Genomic DNA, 15,389 nt, shown 5'->3' with positions numbered 1-15,389 from the left:
TCCCCCCCTCCCCATGTCCTCAAGTCCATTCTCTACGTCAGGCACTGGTATATTAAACATTACAGTGTCCACATATCCAAGATTATTTACCAGTCATTCAAATTAACATTAGTTTAAGATCTTAGAGTTAACTAAGGATCTGGCAATTAAAATTTAATTTCTTATAAAGTCATGATTTAATAGAAGCGTTATAAGAATTCATCTTGTAAGGGAGGAAAAATATTTTTTCCTCTACCTTTCTAATTTCTCAAGCTCTGAATTTTATTACCTCTGTAACAAAAGACAGATTAATAAGAGAAAAGCACAGCATTAATTTAATGTAAGTTTTATGTAACACGAGAGCCTTCATTTAAAAAAAATGAAGACCTGAAGAATCAGTTAAACCTGAGCATTTTTTAAATTAGTTTTGATGAAAAATGGAAAGTTGTGGAGAAATATGAAAGGACAGAAGTCATGAGGAAAGTGTAGTAAACTGGGGGAACCTTAGCAAGGCCTGTTCCTTCAGATTCCTCTCTCTGTCCCTTCATCTTCAGAGATAAGGATGCTCCTTTCCTCTGGGCATAGGGAGGGCACCTCTAACATAAGGGTTTTTTGACGTTTTTCAGGGGAAAGTCAGAAAGTCCTTCCTGCATGTACTATTTCTCAAATTCCTTCAGCTTAAAATATTCACTATGCCAAATGCCATATTTTGGGGTAGCATGTCTTGAACCTCATCAGTCTCTTTTCACAGAGACATTCCATATCATCATCCCCATATTTAGATGAACACAATTTAGAAGGTTCAAATTAGGATTTTTTTAATAAGAAAATAGGGAATTCCCTGGCAATCCAGTGGTTAGGACTCCACACTTCCACTTCCAGGGGCCCAGGTTTGAACCCTGGTCAGGGAACTAGGATCCCACAAGTCGTGTGGCATGGCCAAAAAAAAAAACCTATTAAGATTTTTTATATATGTGTATGTATAGCTGATTTACTTTGCTGTACAGCAGAAACTAACACAAGGTTGTAAATCAACTATACTCCAATAAAAATTAATTTAAAAAAATTTTTTTTAAATAAGAGTTTTTAAGAATAGAAAAAAAAAAAAGCAGAGAGACCCAAGGCTTACATAACTAGAATGTTATACTAGTATAACTTTCTTACACGGTAGTAAAGTTAGGAAAAAGACATAGGACAGTTTTTAAACTAAAATTATTAAATCAGTCTAACATGTCCAGAATCATGATAATAGAAATAGAATATGAATTTTTTCTAATACAATTTGTAAACCTCTGTATTTATAAACCAAATTCTTAAGGACTCCTTAGATTATGTTTAAAAGCTCTGTATGTTCCTTTTTCTTTCTTACATCCAAGCAACCAAGGCAATTAATTTAACTCTCAATTAAAACTTTTTTTTCAGAGTTTAATTAAAAGCCATTTAGAATAAGACCATTCTCCATTAGAGCTTATAATCTGACTTTTCTCACCTTTTTTTGTGTTAGGTCTGTTTGTCTGGACTATCTAGGTATTTCTAAGGTGTGGCCATAATTAATTAATGTCCATAATTAATTAATGTCCATAATTAGTTAATTACATTTTCCAAAAGAAGGAGAAAGTAAGGATGTATAAGGAAGCTGTTTGCAATGGATATGGTAATAGTTACTGACCTATAAAATTCTAATACCTTCTCTTTGCAAAGAGGAGAAGTCTTAGATGCAGACAAGCCCATTTCAATACATTAAAAAGAGAGAAAGTAAGTTATTACAACCAGTCTTAGGCCCTTTGACAATTCCATCAAGACCATCAAGATAGAATTAAATAGGATTATTCCATCAAGGTAGGATTAAATCTCTGAAGAACAGAAACAAAGAGAGAGGTCTCTTAAAATAAACTAAGTGATTTCTCTTTTAGACAAATAAGACAGAGAATTTCCTCAATACAGGGTTTAACAAACTTGTAAATATTTTGTATTTTTATTAAAATTTCATTTTGAAGCAGTGCATAACAATAAAAGTGATAATCATTGAATATTCTGAATTGTATTCACCCTTTATTCTAAAAGTGCTTTAAAGTGAATAATTGTCATGTCAAAAGTACTCCAAAATGACCACTGCAATTCCAAATTTTCCTTGATGAAACTATGCTTTCTAGAAAAATAAATGCAAGAAAGATAAAACAGAAGCCAACTTATGCCAGGAGAAGTACAAGTTTATTATTAGATGAATCCATGAATTCATTAGCTAAAAGCCAGTCAACAGGGAAAATATCACTTATATATATCTAAAGTCCTTAAAACTAAGGCTGAGAATGGAGCTGGAGGAATCAGACTCCCTGACTTCAGACTATACTACAAAGCTACAGTAATCAAGACAATATGGTACTGGTGCAAAAACAGAAATACAGATCAATGGAACAGGATAGAAAGCCCAGAGATAAACCCATGCACCTATGGTCAATCTATGACAAAGGAGGCAAGGATATACAATGGAGAAAAGACAGTCTCTTCAATAAGTGATGCTGGGAAAACTGGACAGCTACAGGTAAAAGAATGAAATTAGAACACTCCCTAACACCATACACAAAAAGAAACTTAAAATGGATTAGAGACGTAAATGTAAGACCGGACACTATAAAACTCTTAGAGGAAAACATAGGCAGAACACTCTTTGACATAAATCACAGCAAGATCTTTTTTGATCCACCTCCTAGAGTAATGGAAATAAAAACAAAAATAAACAAATGGGACCTAATGAAACTTAAAAGTTTTTGCACAACAAAGGAAACCATAAACAAGACGAAAAGACAACCCTCAGAATGGGAGAAAATATTTGCAAATGAATCAACAGACAAATGATTAATCTCTAAAATATATAAAGAACTCATGCACCTCAATATTAAAAAACAAACAATCCAATCCAAAAATGAGCAGAAGAGCTAAATAGACATTTCTCCAAAGAAGACATACAGATGGCCAAGAAGCACATGAAAAGCTGCTCAACATCATTAATTATTAGAGAAATGCAAATCAAAACTACAATGAGGTATCACCTCACACCAGTTAGACTGGGCATCATCAGAAAATCTACTAACAACAAATGCTGGAGAGGGTGTGGAGAAAAGGGAACCCTCTTGCACTGTTGGTGGGAATGTAAATTGATGCAGCCACTATGGAGAACAGTATGGAGGGTCCTTAAAAAACTAAAAATAGAATTACCATATGACCCAGCAATCCCACTACTGGGCATGTACCCAGAGAAAACCATAATTCAAAAAGACACATGCACCCCAATGTTCATTGCAGCAGTATTTACAATAGCCAGGTCATGGAAGCAACCTAAATGCCCATCGACAGACGAATGGATAAAGAAGATGTGGTCCATATATACAATGGAATGTTACTCAGCCATAAAAAAGAACAAAATTGGGTCATTTGTTGAGACGTGGATGGATCTAGAGACTGTCATACAGAGTGAAGTAAGTCAAAAAGAGAAAAACAAATATCGTATATTAACGCATGTGTGTGGAACCTGGAAGAACGGTACAGATGAACCAGTTTGCAGGGCAGAAGTTGAGACATAGATGTAGAGAACAAACGTATGGACACCAAGGGGGGAAAGCGGTGGGGGGTGGGGGTGGGATGAACTGGGTGATTGGGATTGACATGTATACACTGATGTGTATAAAATTGATGACTAATAAGAACCTGCTGTATAAAAAAATAAATTTAAAAATTTAAAAAAAAACAAAACAAAACTAAAGTTGAACCCTTGAGAGCTAACCCTAAAAGTCAGCAGGCCAGAATGGGGAGGTAGATCTCTCTGAAAGCCAGTTTCTCATACATAAACAAAGAAAAGTTCTTACAGACACACAACAATGTAGCCAGTTGACAAACAAAATGGTTAGTAGCAAATCAACACTTTAGCAAACCAACACTAAGGAAAACAAAAATCCTTACAAATTCAGTCAGATAACCAAAAAGTCCTGGGAATCTTACTCTTAGAGCAGAAAAATTTTCCATCTACCCTTCTAGGTTCTTTGGCTAATCTAATAATTAAATTGACATAAGGCAGATCAACAGGAGAAAAGTTTAATTTTGTACATACAGGAATCCCATAAAAATATGAGACCCAAAGGCAGTCGGGCAATTGAGGCTTGTATGTCAGTCTGAACTAGGGAATGGGATAGGGCCTGGGGCTTCAAAGGGGAGAAGGGCAGTTCAGGAAGATGAGAAGAGCAGATGTTTAGTAATCAGATGTTTGCCCTACCATGCAGGTAAGTCAGATAAAAAGTTATCTCTGGTAATGGCTCTCTTTCTGGGCCAGGCCCCCTATCTAAATTCTTTTAGGCAGTTAAGGGAGTAGTAAATGTTTTTATTGAGTCTGTTGGGTCTTGATTGCCTTCAGCTGAAAGTAATGCATGTGCCAAATGGGCACATTTGGAGGTGGCATATTCTGCTCCCCTTCAAAAACAAAATAAATTTCAGCTAACTTTGGGAGCTCAACAAAAAAGCATCAGAGTTTAATGTAAGTGCTGGACTTACCATCATAAAGACTCCCCTGAGCAAAGAGGCTCAGAAGACCTCAGTGAAGTGCAATGTAACCAATATGAGAATAGTGGTGGCATGAGGTCTTGCCTAAGTGTTGGTAGGGACCTTCATGACCATCATTGTCCTAATACAAAGGCCACCAAGGAAACCTGTTGATCATACAAAGCTGGATATATTAAAGTTTCTGAGCAAGGAAGAGCATCACCTTGAAAGTCTCAGTAGTGTCTCAAGAGGAGGAAGTTACAGAAGGATACTTACAGGATTTTGAGGACTGGGATTGGTCATGAGGTGGTTTTAAGGTAGTTAGTAAGTATGGTCTAGGCAGACTGATCACATTTTGTGAAATAGGTGAGTTGCTGAAACAATTTCATTTTATCTTTGGAGCACGAGTCCATATGGAGTTACCATGGTCTCTAATTGTCCATAATCTTATAGGACCATACAGGTCTGAACAAGCTTATGTTATAACAATTTGACTTAAGATAGTTTGTTACATATCATAGTTTAGTACAGTTTACCTGTTATGCAAGTAATCGTACAGTTTTGCAAGTAGATGTGTCTATTTTATTTCTCAGAAAGAAAGAGTCTTTTGGCAAGATAGCCAATTATAAGACTTTTGCAGAAATTCAGATATATTGAATGCCTGAAATTGGGGGATGGGGAGGGTTGATAAGAGAGTGAATAAAAATGTAGTGTCAAGGAGGAGATGGATTCCTGTGTATAAAGCAGCAAAACATTAAAAAAAAAAAAGATGGAGTAAGGATTAAGGATTGAAACCTTTGGGAAGATAGTGGACTACAAAAGGAAAAAAATCAAAGGCTAAATGTTTGAAAGCTGGAAATACAGTGGCACCATTGACAATAACAGAAACAGGAAATTGAAATTTAGTATGAGGTAGATAAGAAAGTAACAAGGTATCAAGATAATGGGTTATGTTTTTGTTTTCTTGTTTGTTTGTTTTGGGTTATGTTTTATTTTACTTTATGTTGTATTTTTTCTTTTATATTTTAACTACAATAAGTTTCAGGCATCATTCCAGAGATGACTAGAAGTATAAGAAGCTGGAAAATAAGATTACATTTTTAAAGAGGAATATTGTGAATTTATTCTAGTGTATGCAACCTTATAATCTTCCATTCGATTCTGTATGTTTTCTTTGAAAATACTTAAAATGCACTGGAAATCCCATACCCTCACTTAACTAGCTATTATTTCATTATGTCAATTTTACAGACAAACAACTGGTTCTCCAGTGATCGCTAATTGTTCTATTATTTCTGGAACTGTGTGCAGCAAAATAACAGAGAGGAACATGAATGGCAAAGAAACCACCCTAATAACGGGGAAATCTTATTACTCAGTTGGTGGTCAGTACCCTTTGTGAAAACAATATTATATAACCATTCAGTTTTCTTTCTGCAGCAACTTGTCTGATTAATGGAGTTTAAAAGCTGCAAGCCTTGGCCTTATAAAATTATAAGTTCAATAACTGTGTGTTAATTAAGATCAGAAAATTAATCTGTATTAGTACTGCAATAGCAATTTTCCAAGCTCTGCCAGTGACAAAGGATGAAAGTGGGTTGCAGTGTCACATGGGATCTGATTAAGTTAGATTAGTGCAGTATTTGAAGGGAAGTCTCCCAGGTGACAGTGAATAAGATGATCAAAGTTTTTCTGCAGATATTTTAAGGGGACAGTTGTTTGCAAAGCTACTACTTTTCCAACATAAAGCCAAAGGTCCAGCCACATGGTATCACTAATGAGTCAGAAGGAAGACTAAAGGGGCTTTAGGTCATTGTTTGGCAGAACTGAGATACAAAACCCTGGCTATTGGCCATATTAACAGCCTAAGCATCTGAAATGTGCAGGCTTGCCTTCAACCTCCTAAGATAATATTCCAGATTTTCTCACTTCAAAGATGTACTTTTTTTTCATTTTGTAATTTTCTGAAATCAAAGTATATCTTAAAATTGTGTAAATTAAACTTGCATGTTGTATGTGTCTGTGTGTGTTAGGGACCTCCTACCCTTAAGTATTTTATAATCTAATAAATGTAAATCTGTGTTCACGTTATAAACTGATTCCATCCATACTAGCACCTAGGAGTAACAATATGAGAACAATTGGGGGGAGTTAGGTGCTCTTTCAATATCATGTATCATAAAGAAAGGACAGAGAATTGTTTTTATTGTATATTTATGTTAACTGAGTGTTCATTATCTCAGTCCTAACAACTGCCTTTCAAGGTAGTTTTATTACTATATATTATAAATGAGAAAATTATGGCATAATGTGTTTGGGCAACTTGAATTTGAACCTTATCTGAATAAGGTAGACTCTTGCTTGCTACTACACTACACTGCTTCATTGGAACATCCTAACATAAAATAAGCTTCTTATAATTTTCTTCATTGACATATAATAGTAGATATTAAATCTCTAAAGGGTGATTCAATTCAAAGTCATGGAATCATGGGTGTGTGCAGTTAAGTATTACTTGTTTAAGTTTGCTAATAGAGGCAAGATATCTGGCTCCCTCTCCTTCAAATAAGTTTAACTTCTTCGTTACTACTGATCCCACTTCACAAAAGAGATCAAAAGCTTGAAAGAAAAGATAAATGATCATTCTCTTCAGACTTGAGAATATCATGTCACACAGTCTCTTCCTCAAATATTCTCAGTGAAGGACAGATTAGAAAATAATAGTGGGAGGAAAAAGAAAGTTTTTTTTTTTTTAATTTGACCCAGTAAACAACCAACCAGTAGAAAGGCAGCTATCTCCAGAGCACTATTCTGTCAAATTGTAGCCAAAGCTGGTGTGAATTTGGCCTGCTGTTTAGTCACCACTTAAATTTCTGCATGTTTTTTAATTCTGGAGGACTGTTTTCTGATCCTCCTATGCTTTCATTATTTATCAAAGATCCTTTGAGCATATATCTTCTATGGGCCAGATACTGTTATAGGTGCTAGATGTGCTAAACTCTGTTTACTAGATCTATTTTTTCCCCATTAACAATAGGCAATATTATCCTAAGAAAATAATTTGTAGTGGTTTTTTTTTTTTTTTTTGGCTTTGTAGCTGCTAAATCCTGAAGATGACCTCTTACCAGGAAAGATTCGAGACAGCAATCGTTCAACCCTCTTAGCAACAATTCAGGAACATGGTTACCCCACAATCAACTTGGGAATTGTGGGAGACAAGTAAGTATTGGATTTTATTTTGAAGTTGTTATTGTACAAATATGAATTTTGGGAGTACTAACTAGGCGGGATTGTTGCTAAAGAGAAAGAAATTTAATACCATAATTTTCACTTATTTCATTCTTCAGAAGTCAAAGAATTATGGAGATGTCTATGTCCTTTAGCGATAGACATTTTCCTGGAATGCCTTTTACAATAGGAGAAATATGTTGCTCTGCTTTGGGTGTTATTCCTATTCATACTTTTACTTATGTCAAGAAAGATAGGGAAGACATGGGTGAGAAGAGTAAGAAGGAAATGTCAAAATTAGTACTAACTGATTCTTTGAAGTTTAAGTACAATTATTTTCTAGAACTTTTATATTGATTTTTGTATTCTTATAAAACCTGAGTTTCTCCAGGCTTCACCCACTTGTAAATACAAAGGGAGGCACATTGACTATAATTGCCCATCTCTGAGAGCATATTACCCCGTTTACTAAATTAACTCAGCCCTCTGCTAAATTCTCCAAGTATTTCTATAAATTTCCAACTGCGTCTCCAGCTCCAGCTGCACATGCAATCAAAAACAAGTCTGCTCTTTCTGAGCATCCCACTTCCATGCAACACTGCTGTTCAGCCATCTTTCACCAGGCACTATTTCCAGTTCACCAGAGGTGTGCCTGCTCTTAGTAACACTCAAACAACAGCCTGCTGGAGACAAAGCTAGGAGACATATCTGAGTGATGGATGCGCTGATGTATCTGTCACCCATAATTGCCCCTTTCTGTCTTATCACCACCTTGTCACTGAGCAAAGCTCATTATGCCTGGATCCTCCTTCCCTTAAGATGAGTGCTTTCCCAGGGCTCAAATATACTCTTGAAAAGGCTCTGTCCTACCATTTCACAAGGTATGCTGGGACTCCTATAAACCCCAGTTTAGGCTCAAACTGGACACAATGTAGTCCAAACCTGGAGCACAGCGTCTTGCTAGTAACCTGAAAGGCAGTAGTTACAATGTTAATCTCACCTTTTAAACTTCTCTTCTTTCCTCCTGATTTTTTTCTTTCTCTGTGGACACTGGAGTAGAGTCTGTGACACATATTTTCAAACATCATTTTATTTTTTTAATTCACCATTTGTATTTACCTGAAAGTTTAGTTCTAGAGAAGTCCATAGGTAAGTAACCAGCCAACTTAGAACCCATGCTGGTGAAGCCAGTGCTGCAGGTTACCTAGTATCACCCTGACCCAGTCTCCGTAGCCCTGGGAAGGGATAGAAAGAACCCAGTGAAAAAAAGCAGGAAGGGTTGAATTTGGACCTGACTGGTAACCCATCCTTTCATATATATAAACTTCCAAGCATCTAAAAATTATCCTGATGCAGATACACCTTTAAAGAAGGCAAAAAGTAATTTCTGAGAGGAGGTAGGATGAATCCAAGAGTTCCAACAGCACAGAACAGACCTGAAACTCTAGGGAACAAACGCACCAGATTTAGAATTTGTTTCCCAGCCACCGCTGACTTTGGCCCTGCCTCCAAGTGCATTAATGAGCTCTAAGAACTATTATAAGGTAAAAGGTGCTTTTTGTTTGTGTGTATCATTTTTACCTTATGCTGTCTTGACTATAATTCTGTTCATTCTCTCCTCCTAATGTACTTTTGTATTAAAATAAAAAGCTAACTTGATATATACTATATATGCTGCCATTACCTTACTACAAAGGCCAAAACACCATTGAAAGGTTCCTATGTTGATATGCTAATATTTGATTTTCTAGGACCAGCTGTTGATTCGTTATAGACATTTCCTAATAATTAATGTTGCTATTACATGTAACTTCAAAATGTCCCTTGAAACAACAGCATATAAAGAACAACAAAACTTATAAGCAAGATATAGGCAATTTTGAGAATATGTACATCTTTAGTATATTCTTTTCTTGGATTTAATACCTTACATAAAACTGAGAACAATTTTTTTTTAAATACAATTGATGCAAATCTAAACTTTCTCAGCCTTAGAGTGCTGTATTGAAGAGGCCCAGAGTAAATGGTTTAAAATGCAGAGGTGGAATGTGGGAGGAAAGAATTTATAACTGTTCAGATGGAAATCTGTGCTGGGAATTTAGCAAAGGAAACAACGCACATTTAATCTGCAGCCTGTTGATATTCTGTGAAGGTTGTCTCCCTCTTCATCCTTCTCTTTCCTATATAGCCGTTTGCTAGTGAAAGCTAATGTTGTTATACAGAAGCCTCTATGTGAAGCTCTCCAGGGAAACAAGCAGGGTCACGGGAGAAACTACCCTATGTTTAAAGCAGGGAGAGAAATAGCTCAAGAATGTCAGCAAGCATAGAACCCTTACTCAGCTATGCCAGATAAGAGTAGGGAGTAAGAGTGCTATTCTTGTTATTTTTAAAAGGTTTCAGTCTGGGTTTAAATTCTGTATGATTCTACTTCTTAGCTCTTATTCTTATCACCTACCATGACTTTAACAATAAATGTTAAAATTGAAGGGTAAGACTCTATAACTTATTTGGATTGACCTGGATGAATTTTGCCTTTGTTTCTTGTACATTTCATTTAAAAAGAGGGTACAGTGGAGCTTATGGGAGGGGTGCTTCAAATACGTGAGCATTAACTACATTTTTAAAACATTCATTTTTAACTATTATGTGAATATTAAAACACATTCCTTAGACATATTTTCTCTCATTGTGTGGAACACAATACCATTGTGGTTCCTAGCGTTTTTCTCTAAAAAGACAAATTTTTTACAATGTAAAAAAAATTTTATTGAGGTATAATTTACAATGTTATATTAGTTTCAGGTGTACAACATAGTGATTCAGAATTTTTATAGATTATACATCATTTAAAGTTATAAAATATTGGCTGTATTCCTGTGCTATACAATACATCCTTGTAGCTTATTTATTTTATACATAGTAGTTTGTACCTCTTAATCCTCTACTCCTTAATCCCTCTTCTCTTCCCTCTCCCCACCGGTAAACACTAGGTTTTTTTTCGATATATGTGGGTCTGTTTCTGTTTTGTTATACTCACTAGTTTGTTTTATTTTTTAGATTCCACATATAAGTGATATCATACAGTATTTGTCTTTCTCTATCTGACTTATTTCACTAAGCATGATACACTCCAGGTCCATTCATGTTGTTGCAAATGGCAAAAGTTTTTTCTTTTTCATGGCTGAGTAGTATTCCATTGTATATACCACATCTTCTTTATTCATTCATCTGTTGATGGACTTTTAGGTTACTTCCATATCTTGGCTGTTATAAATAATGCTGCTGTGAACACTGGGGTACATGTATCTTTTCAAATTAGTGTTTTGGGATATATACCCAGGAATGGAGTGGCTGGGTCATATGGTAGTTCAGTTTTTAGTTTTTTGAGAAGCCTCCATACTGTTTTCCACAGTGGCTGTACCAATTCACATTCCCACCAACAGCATAGAAGGGTTCCCTTTTCTCCACATTCTCACCAACATTTGTTACTTGTGGTCTTTTTGATAAAAGCCATTGTGGCAAGTGTGAAGTGATATCTCATTGTGGGTTTGATTTGCATTTATCAATGATTAGCAGTGTTGAGCATCTTTTCATGTGCCTATTGGCCTTGTGTATGAAAAAGACTAGCTTTTAAACCCAGAGATGTTCATTGAACTTGCCCAGCAATATACAAGTTAGTGGCAGAGGTGGAAATGGAATCTAAGTTTCTTGAAAGTAACAGTCCACAATTCTCATTATGAAGACAAGATAATATCATTATGAAGATATTTCATTTTAGCTAGAACAGGAAGGATAAATAGGATTTGTGTATTTAGAAAAAGAGAGTATGTTAACCAAGTAGGAAACGGAATGAACAAAAATAGAGAAGTAGAAAGAATAGTTTACTCAGGTCAGGCCAGACTGTTTAGAGTAGGAGGTTCAGGTAAAAGGATAATATGTGTAAATTTGGTAGAAATTTGAAGCCAGATTTTGAAAGGTTTTGTAATCCAGGCAGCACTACCCAATTTGGTTAAATTTGCAGCTTTTTTAAAAAGCAGAATTAACATAGTAAACCATATTTTGGAAAGATAGTTTGCCCAAGTTGTATCACATGAGCTAAAGTTGGAGACCTACTAGAAATAAGAACAACAATACAGTTTGTTTATTCATTGTTCAGTTAGTCAGGAAGTACTAATTGTGTACCTATTTGAATCACCTGGAGATCTTATTAAAAATGCTGATTGTGATTCAGCAAATCTGGAGTGGGCCAAGATTTTGCATTTCTAACAAGTTCCCAAGAATACCAAGCCACTGGTTCATGGATCACAGGAAGTAACAAGGGTATATGGTAAACTTAATCATGATTCTACTATGAATTTTAAACCAAAGGCTCTTGAAGATTCAAAACTGAAATAGATATAGATCTTGTCCTCAAAATTACATGTGCTGTAAATGCACTATAAATTACAGCCTAGTAATAAAGATGTTTTAGAAAGTTCCAGAGCTTATGCTCAAATTTGGAAGTAGAATTTTTAAAAAAGAGATTAAATCGAAAGACATTTTGAGGCTATTACATAGAACAGAAGGGTGTCAGTGTTGATTCATCTTCATCTGGATTGCAAAGCCTCATCAAAATGGTATGTGTCTGTAAACACAAATAAAATGCCTGCGTAACCCAGCTATTAGGTCTCTCTACCACAATTTTACATTCCTCTCCAGCAATACACCATTTCAACTTCTTCATTCTCCATTTGTAGTTTATTCTTTCTTGTTTTGGCAGCTTCTCTTCCTATGCTCATTCCCAAATGGAAGTGTCACCATGGCTCACCCTTGACCTTTTTTCCTTCTAATTCTGTATGCTATTGACTCCCAGATCTTATCTCTGTCTTGAGCTCCACGCCTAGATCCACCTGCTTACTAGGTATATTTTCTTTAAGTTCAATAGGCAGAGCAAATTCAACATGTAAAATTAAATTCATTGGGCTTCCCTGGTGGCACAGTGGTTGAGAGTCTGCCTGCCGATACAGGGGACACGGGTTCGTGCCCCAGTCCAAGAAGATCCCACATGCCGCGTAGCGGCTGGGCACATGAGCCATGGCTGCTGAGCCTGCGCGTCCGGAGCCTGTGCTCCGCAACGGGAGAGGCCACAACAGTGAGAGGCCTGCGTACCGAAAAAAAAATAAAAAATAAAAAAAAATAAATTCATTTTCCTTCCTTTCCTTTCTCACTGCGCCTCCCACTTCCATCTTACTCCATTTCTTTGAGTTCTTCTAGCTCAGTGACTGTGCCCACCAGCCACCCAGTCACCCGAGCCATAAGAAACCTGAATGGAAAGCTTCTGTCTCTCACTCAGCCCTATATTTAAATCCCATACAGTTTCCCTCATCAGTACTTCTGTACATTCCTATCTCTTCATTTCTACCATCCTGGCTTAGTTTGGGGCTCCGTTTACTTTTTGTCTAGGCACATGAGGCTATCATCTTAACTGGTCTCCCTGCCTCAAGCCTTGTTTTCCTCTAACTCACCCTCTATTCTGCTACAAATATGATCTTTCTACGGTGCCAATTATATACTTGTGGCAGAATTGGGGTTTTATTATATGTGGGTAAGTATACTCTAATAATCCAACAAACTTTTATGAAGTGTTATGCTATATCAGATGTTGTCTCAGTCTTTGGTACTACAGAAATGAGTAAGATAGTTATTAGTAAGAACTACAAAAAAGTTTTCAATTCTATTTCACTCCTGTCTTTCCTCCCCACCCAATCCACATCCATTTTCTCCAGCCTCCTCGCTCCAAACATGCCAGTCTTTTCCTGGAAAGAGATACTAATCTTTACTTACTACCTACTATATATATAGTACTATACGACATTCTTTCACTTACTTATCTTATTTCGGCCTCATGAAACAACCAATCCAGATAAGTGTCTTTTATCCCCATTTTGTAGATAATAATACTGAAGCTAAAAAAAATTAAATAAGCTGTTCAGAGTCATACAACTAGTAAAAGACAGAATGAGGAGTCCAACCTAGGCCTGTCAAACTCCAGGGTCTTTCTCCTTTTGCTGTACCATGCTGCCCTCTTAACTGGGCTTAGCACCCACAATTTATTAATATTAAGGTTAATAAACTAAATATTCTATATCCATTTTAATAGATAAAACCCCTAAGTAAATAGTAACTATCAATATTTCAAAAGCCAGAGAGGAAAATTTAGTTTAAATTTTGAATTAAATATTGACTGTAGGTATGAATGAATTATAAGGACTTGAGTTGCAAAATTCCAGATCTTTAGGTGATATAGAAATGGGAGAAAAAGGCAAGAGGATTTATTACAGTAGCTCAAGTTTACTTTCTGGACCCCTAAATAAAGCTTCTTATTCACTGTAAAATAGACACCTCTCCCTTCCATAAAGAGAAAATCCCCTTCCTTTTATAATTTCTTATTTTATCTTTCCTCCCACAACTACTAGAGCCACTTTTGCAGCATTTATTACCTCTGGGTAATTTGTTATAACAAGTTCATAATATCTTCCAGGGGGTGGGAAGGAGTGGAGAGAGGAGAATGGGAAAGAGGAGAAGAGAGCGTGCATGCAATGTAAATAATGGTAATTTGGTATTCAGATCTACATTAATTCAATTTATAAATGACTGAGATTCACAAGTGGCTACCCTATTCTAACCTTTCCCCTACTCACCATCTAAGCTCCTCTGTCAGTACTTTTAAGAGAAGGGAAGCTTTTTGAGAAGTGAAAGGGGAAAAGCCATGAACAGCAAGAAACTTTAAAAGAACAATTAATCTCCTTATTCCCTGACTCTCAAGACCCAGTCTGTTTAGGAGAGGTGTTTTATTAAGCCCAAATATCCTCCACATTGGCTAAATGTGTTTGTTCTGTTCACTTTGCTGTACTTCTTGATAATCTAATATTTAGAGGTGCATTTGTGTTTAAAAGTATTCTACCTGAGAGTGAGTTGTTCACATATTAATATTTAATAGTTCAAATCAGACATGCAACATCTGGGTAAATCTGCTGTCCTAAATAAACAGGAACTAATCACTTAGAACTTAGAGTTCTTTGACTCATAGGGCAAATCCGGAACAGGACCACATCAAGAACCTTAGCATAGCAAGATACTGTAGGCATGGCAAGAAGTACCTTTGACAGCAGGAAAGGACTCTAGAAAGGTAGATAGGAAGATAACTTAAACAAATGCGTTCCATTTCAACATTCTTTCTTCAGTCTTCCACCTTGTTTCCAAAATTCAGGTTAATACTAAAGCATAATTCAGCAACATATTAGTAACATTATGAGCTAAATGAAGATTTGTTTTTAACTACCCTGGAGTCTTGCCCACCATCTGTAATATTATTTTTAAAGGAATGTGTTCCAGGTTCCAAACAGCCAATTTCTCATATAGACTCTGGGAACATAATCTGTGAGTTAGGAACTACCTGTGCGAAAAAAGACTCTCCTGAAGCAGTCAGCTTACTACTGACTGTATACTGTCTTTCAGTGCTGTTTAAGGAGTTGTATTGGGTTGGCAAAAAAGTGCCTTCAGTTTTTAAGTAAAAATAAAAGACACATTTTTCATTTTCACCAAGAACTTTATCAAGCAACATATTCACCCTTTTGTTCGACTACCTTTGCCATTTTTCAGGCAACTTTGTA

At 36.0% G+C, this 15,389-nt stretch overlaps 1 protein-coding gene across 5 annotated transcripts in view; it reads left to right on the top strand.

Moving 5' to 3' along the window:
• GPHN (gephyrin) overlaps positions 1-15,389 on the top strand; it is a 618,453-nt gene that overhangs the window by 543,023 nt on the left and 60,041 nt on the right. For all 5 annotated transcript variants that reach the window (XM_082854448.1, XM_082854450.1, XM_082854447.1 and 2 more), the window contains one exon: positions 7,607-7,728. In XM_082854448.1, the coding sequence (XP_082710574.1) occupies positions 7,607-7,728 (122 nt within the window). The remainder of the gene's footprint in view (positions 1-7,606; positions 7,729-15,389) is intronic.

This window comes from Leucopleurus acutus (genome assembly GCF_964270905.1).
Source record: "Leucopleurus acutus genome assembly, chromosome: 1".
NCBI lineage: Eukaryota > Metazoa > Chordata > Mammalia > Artiodactyla > Delphinidae > Leucopleurus > Leucopleurus acutus.
Note: the sequence above shows the minus strand (reverse complement) of the source record. Positions and strands in the feature narration are given on the sequence as shown.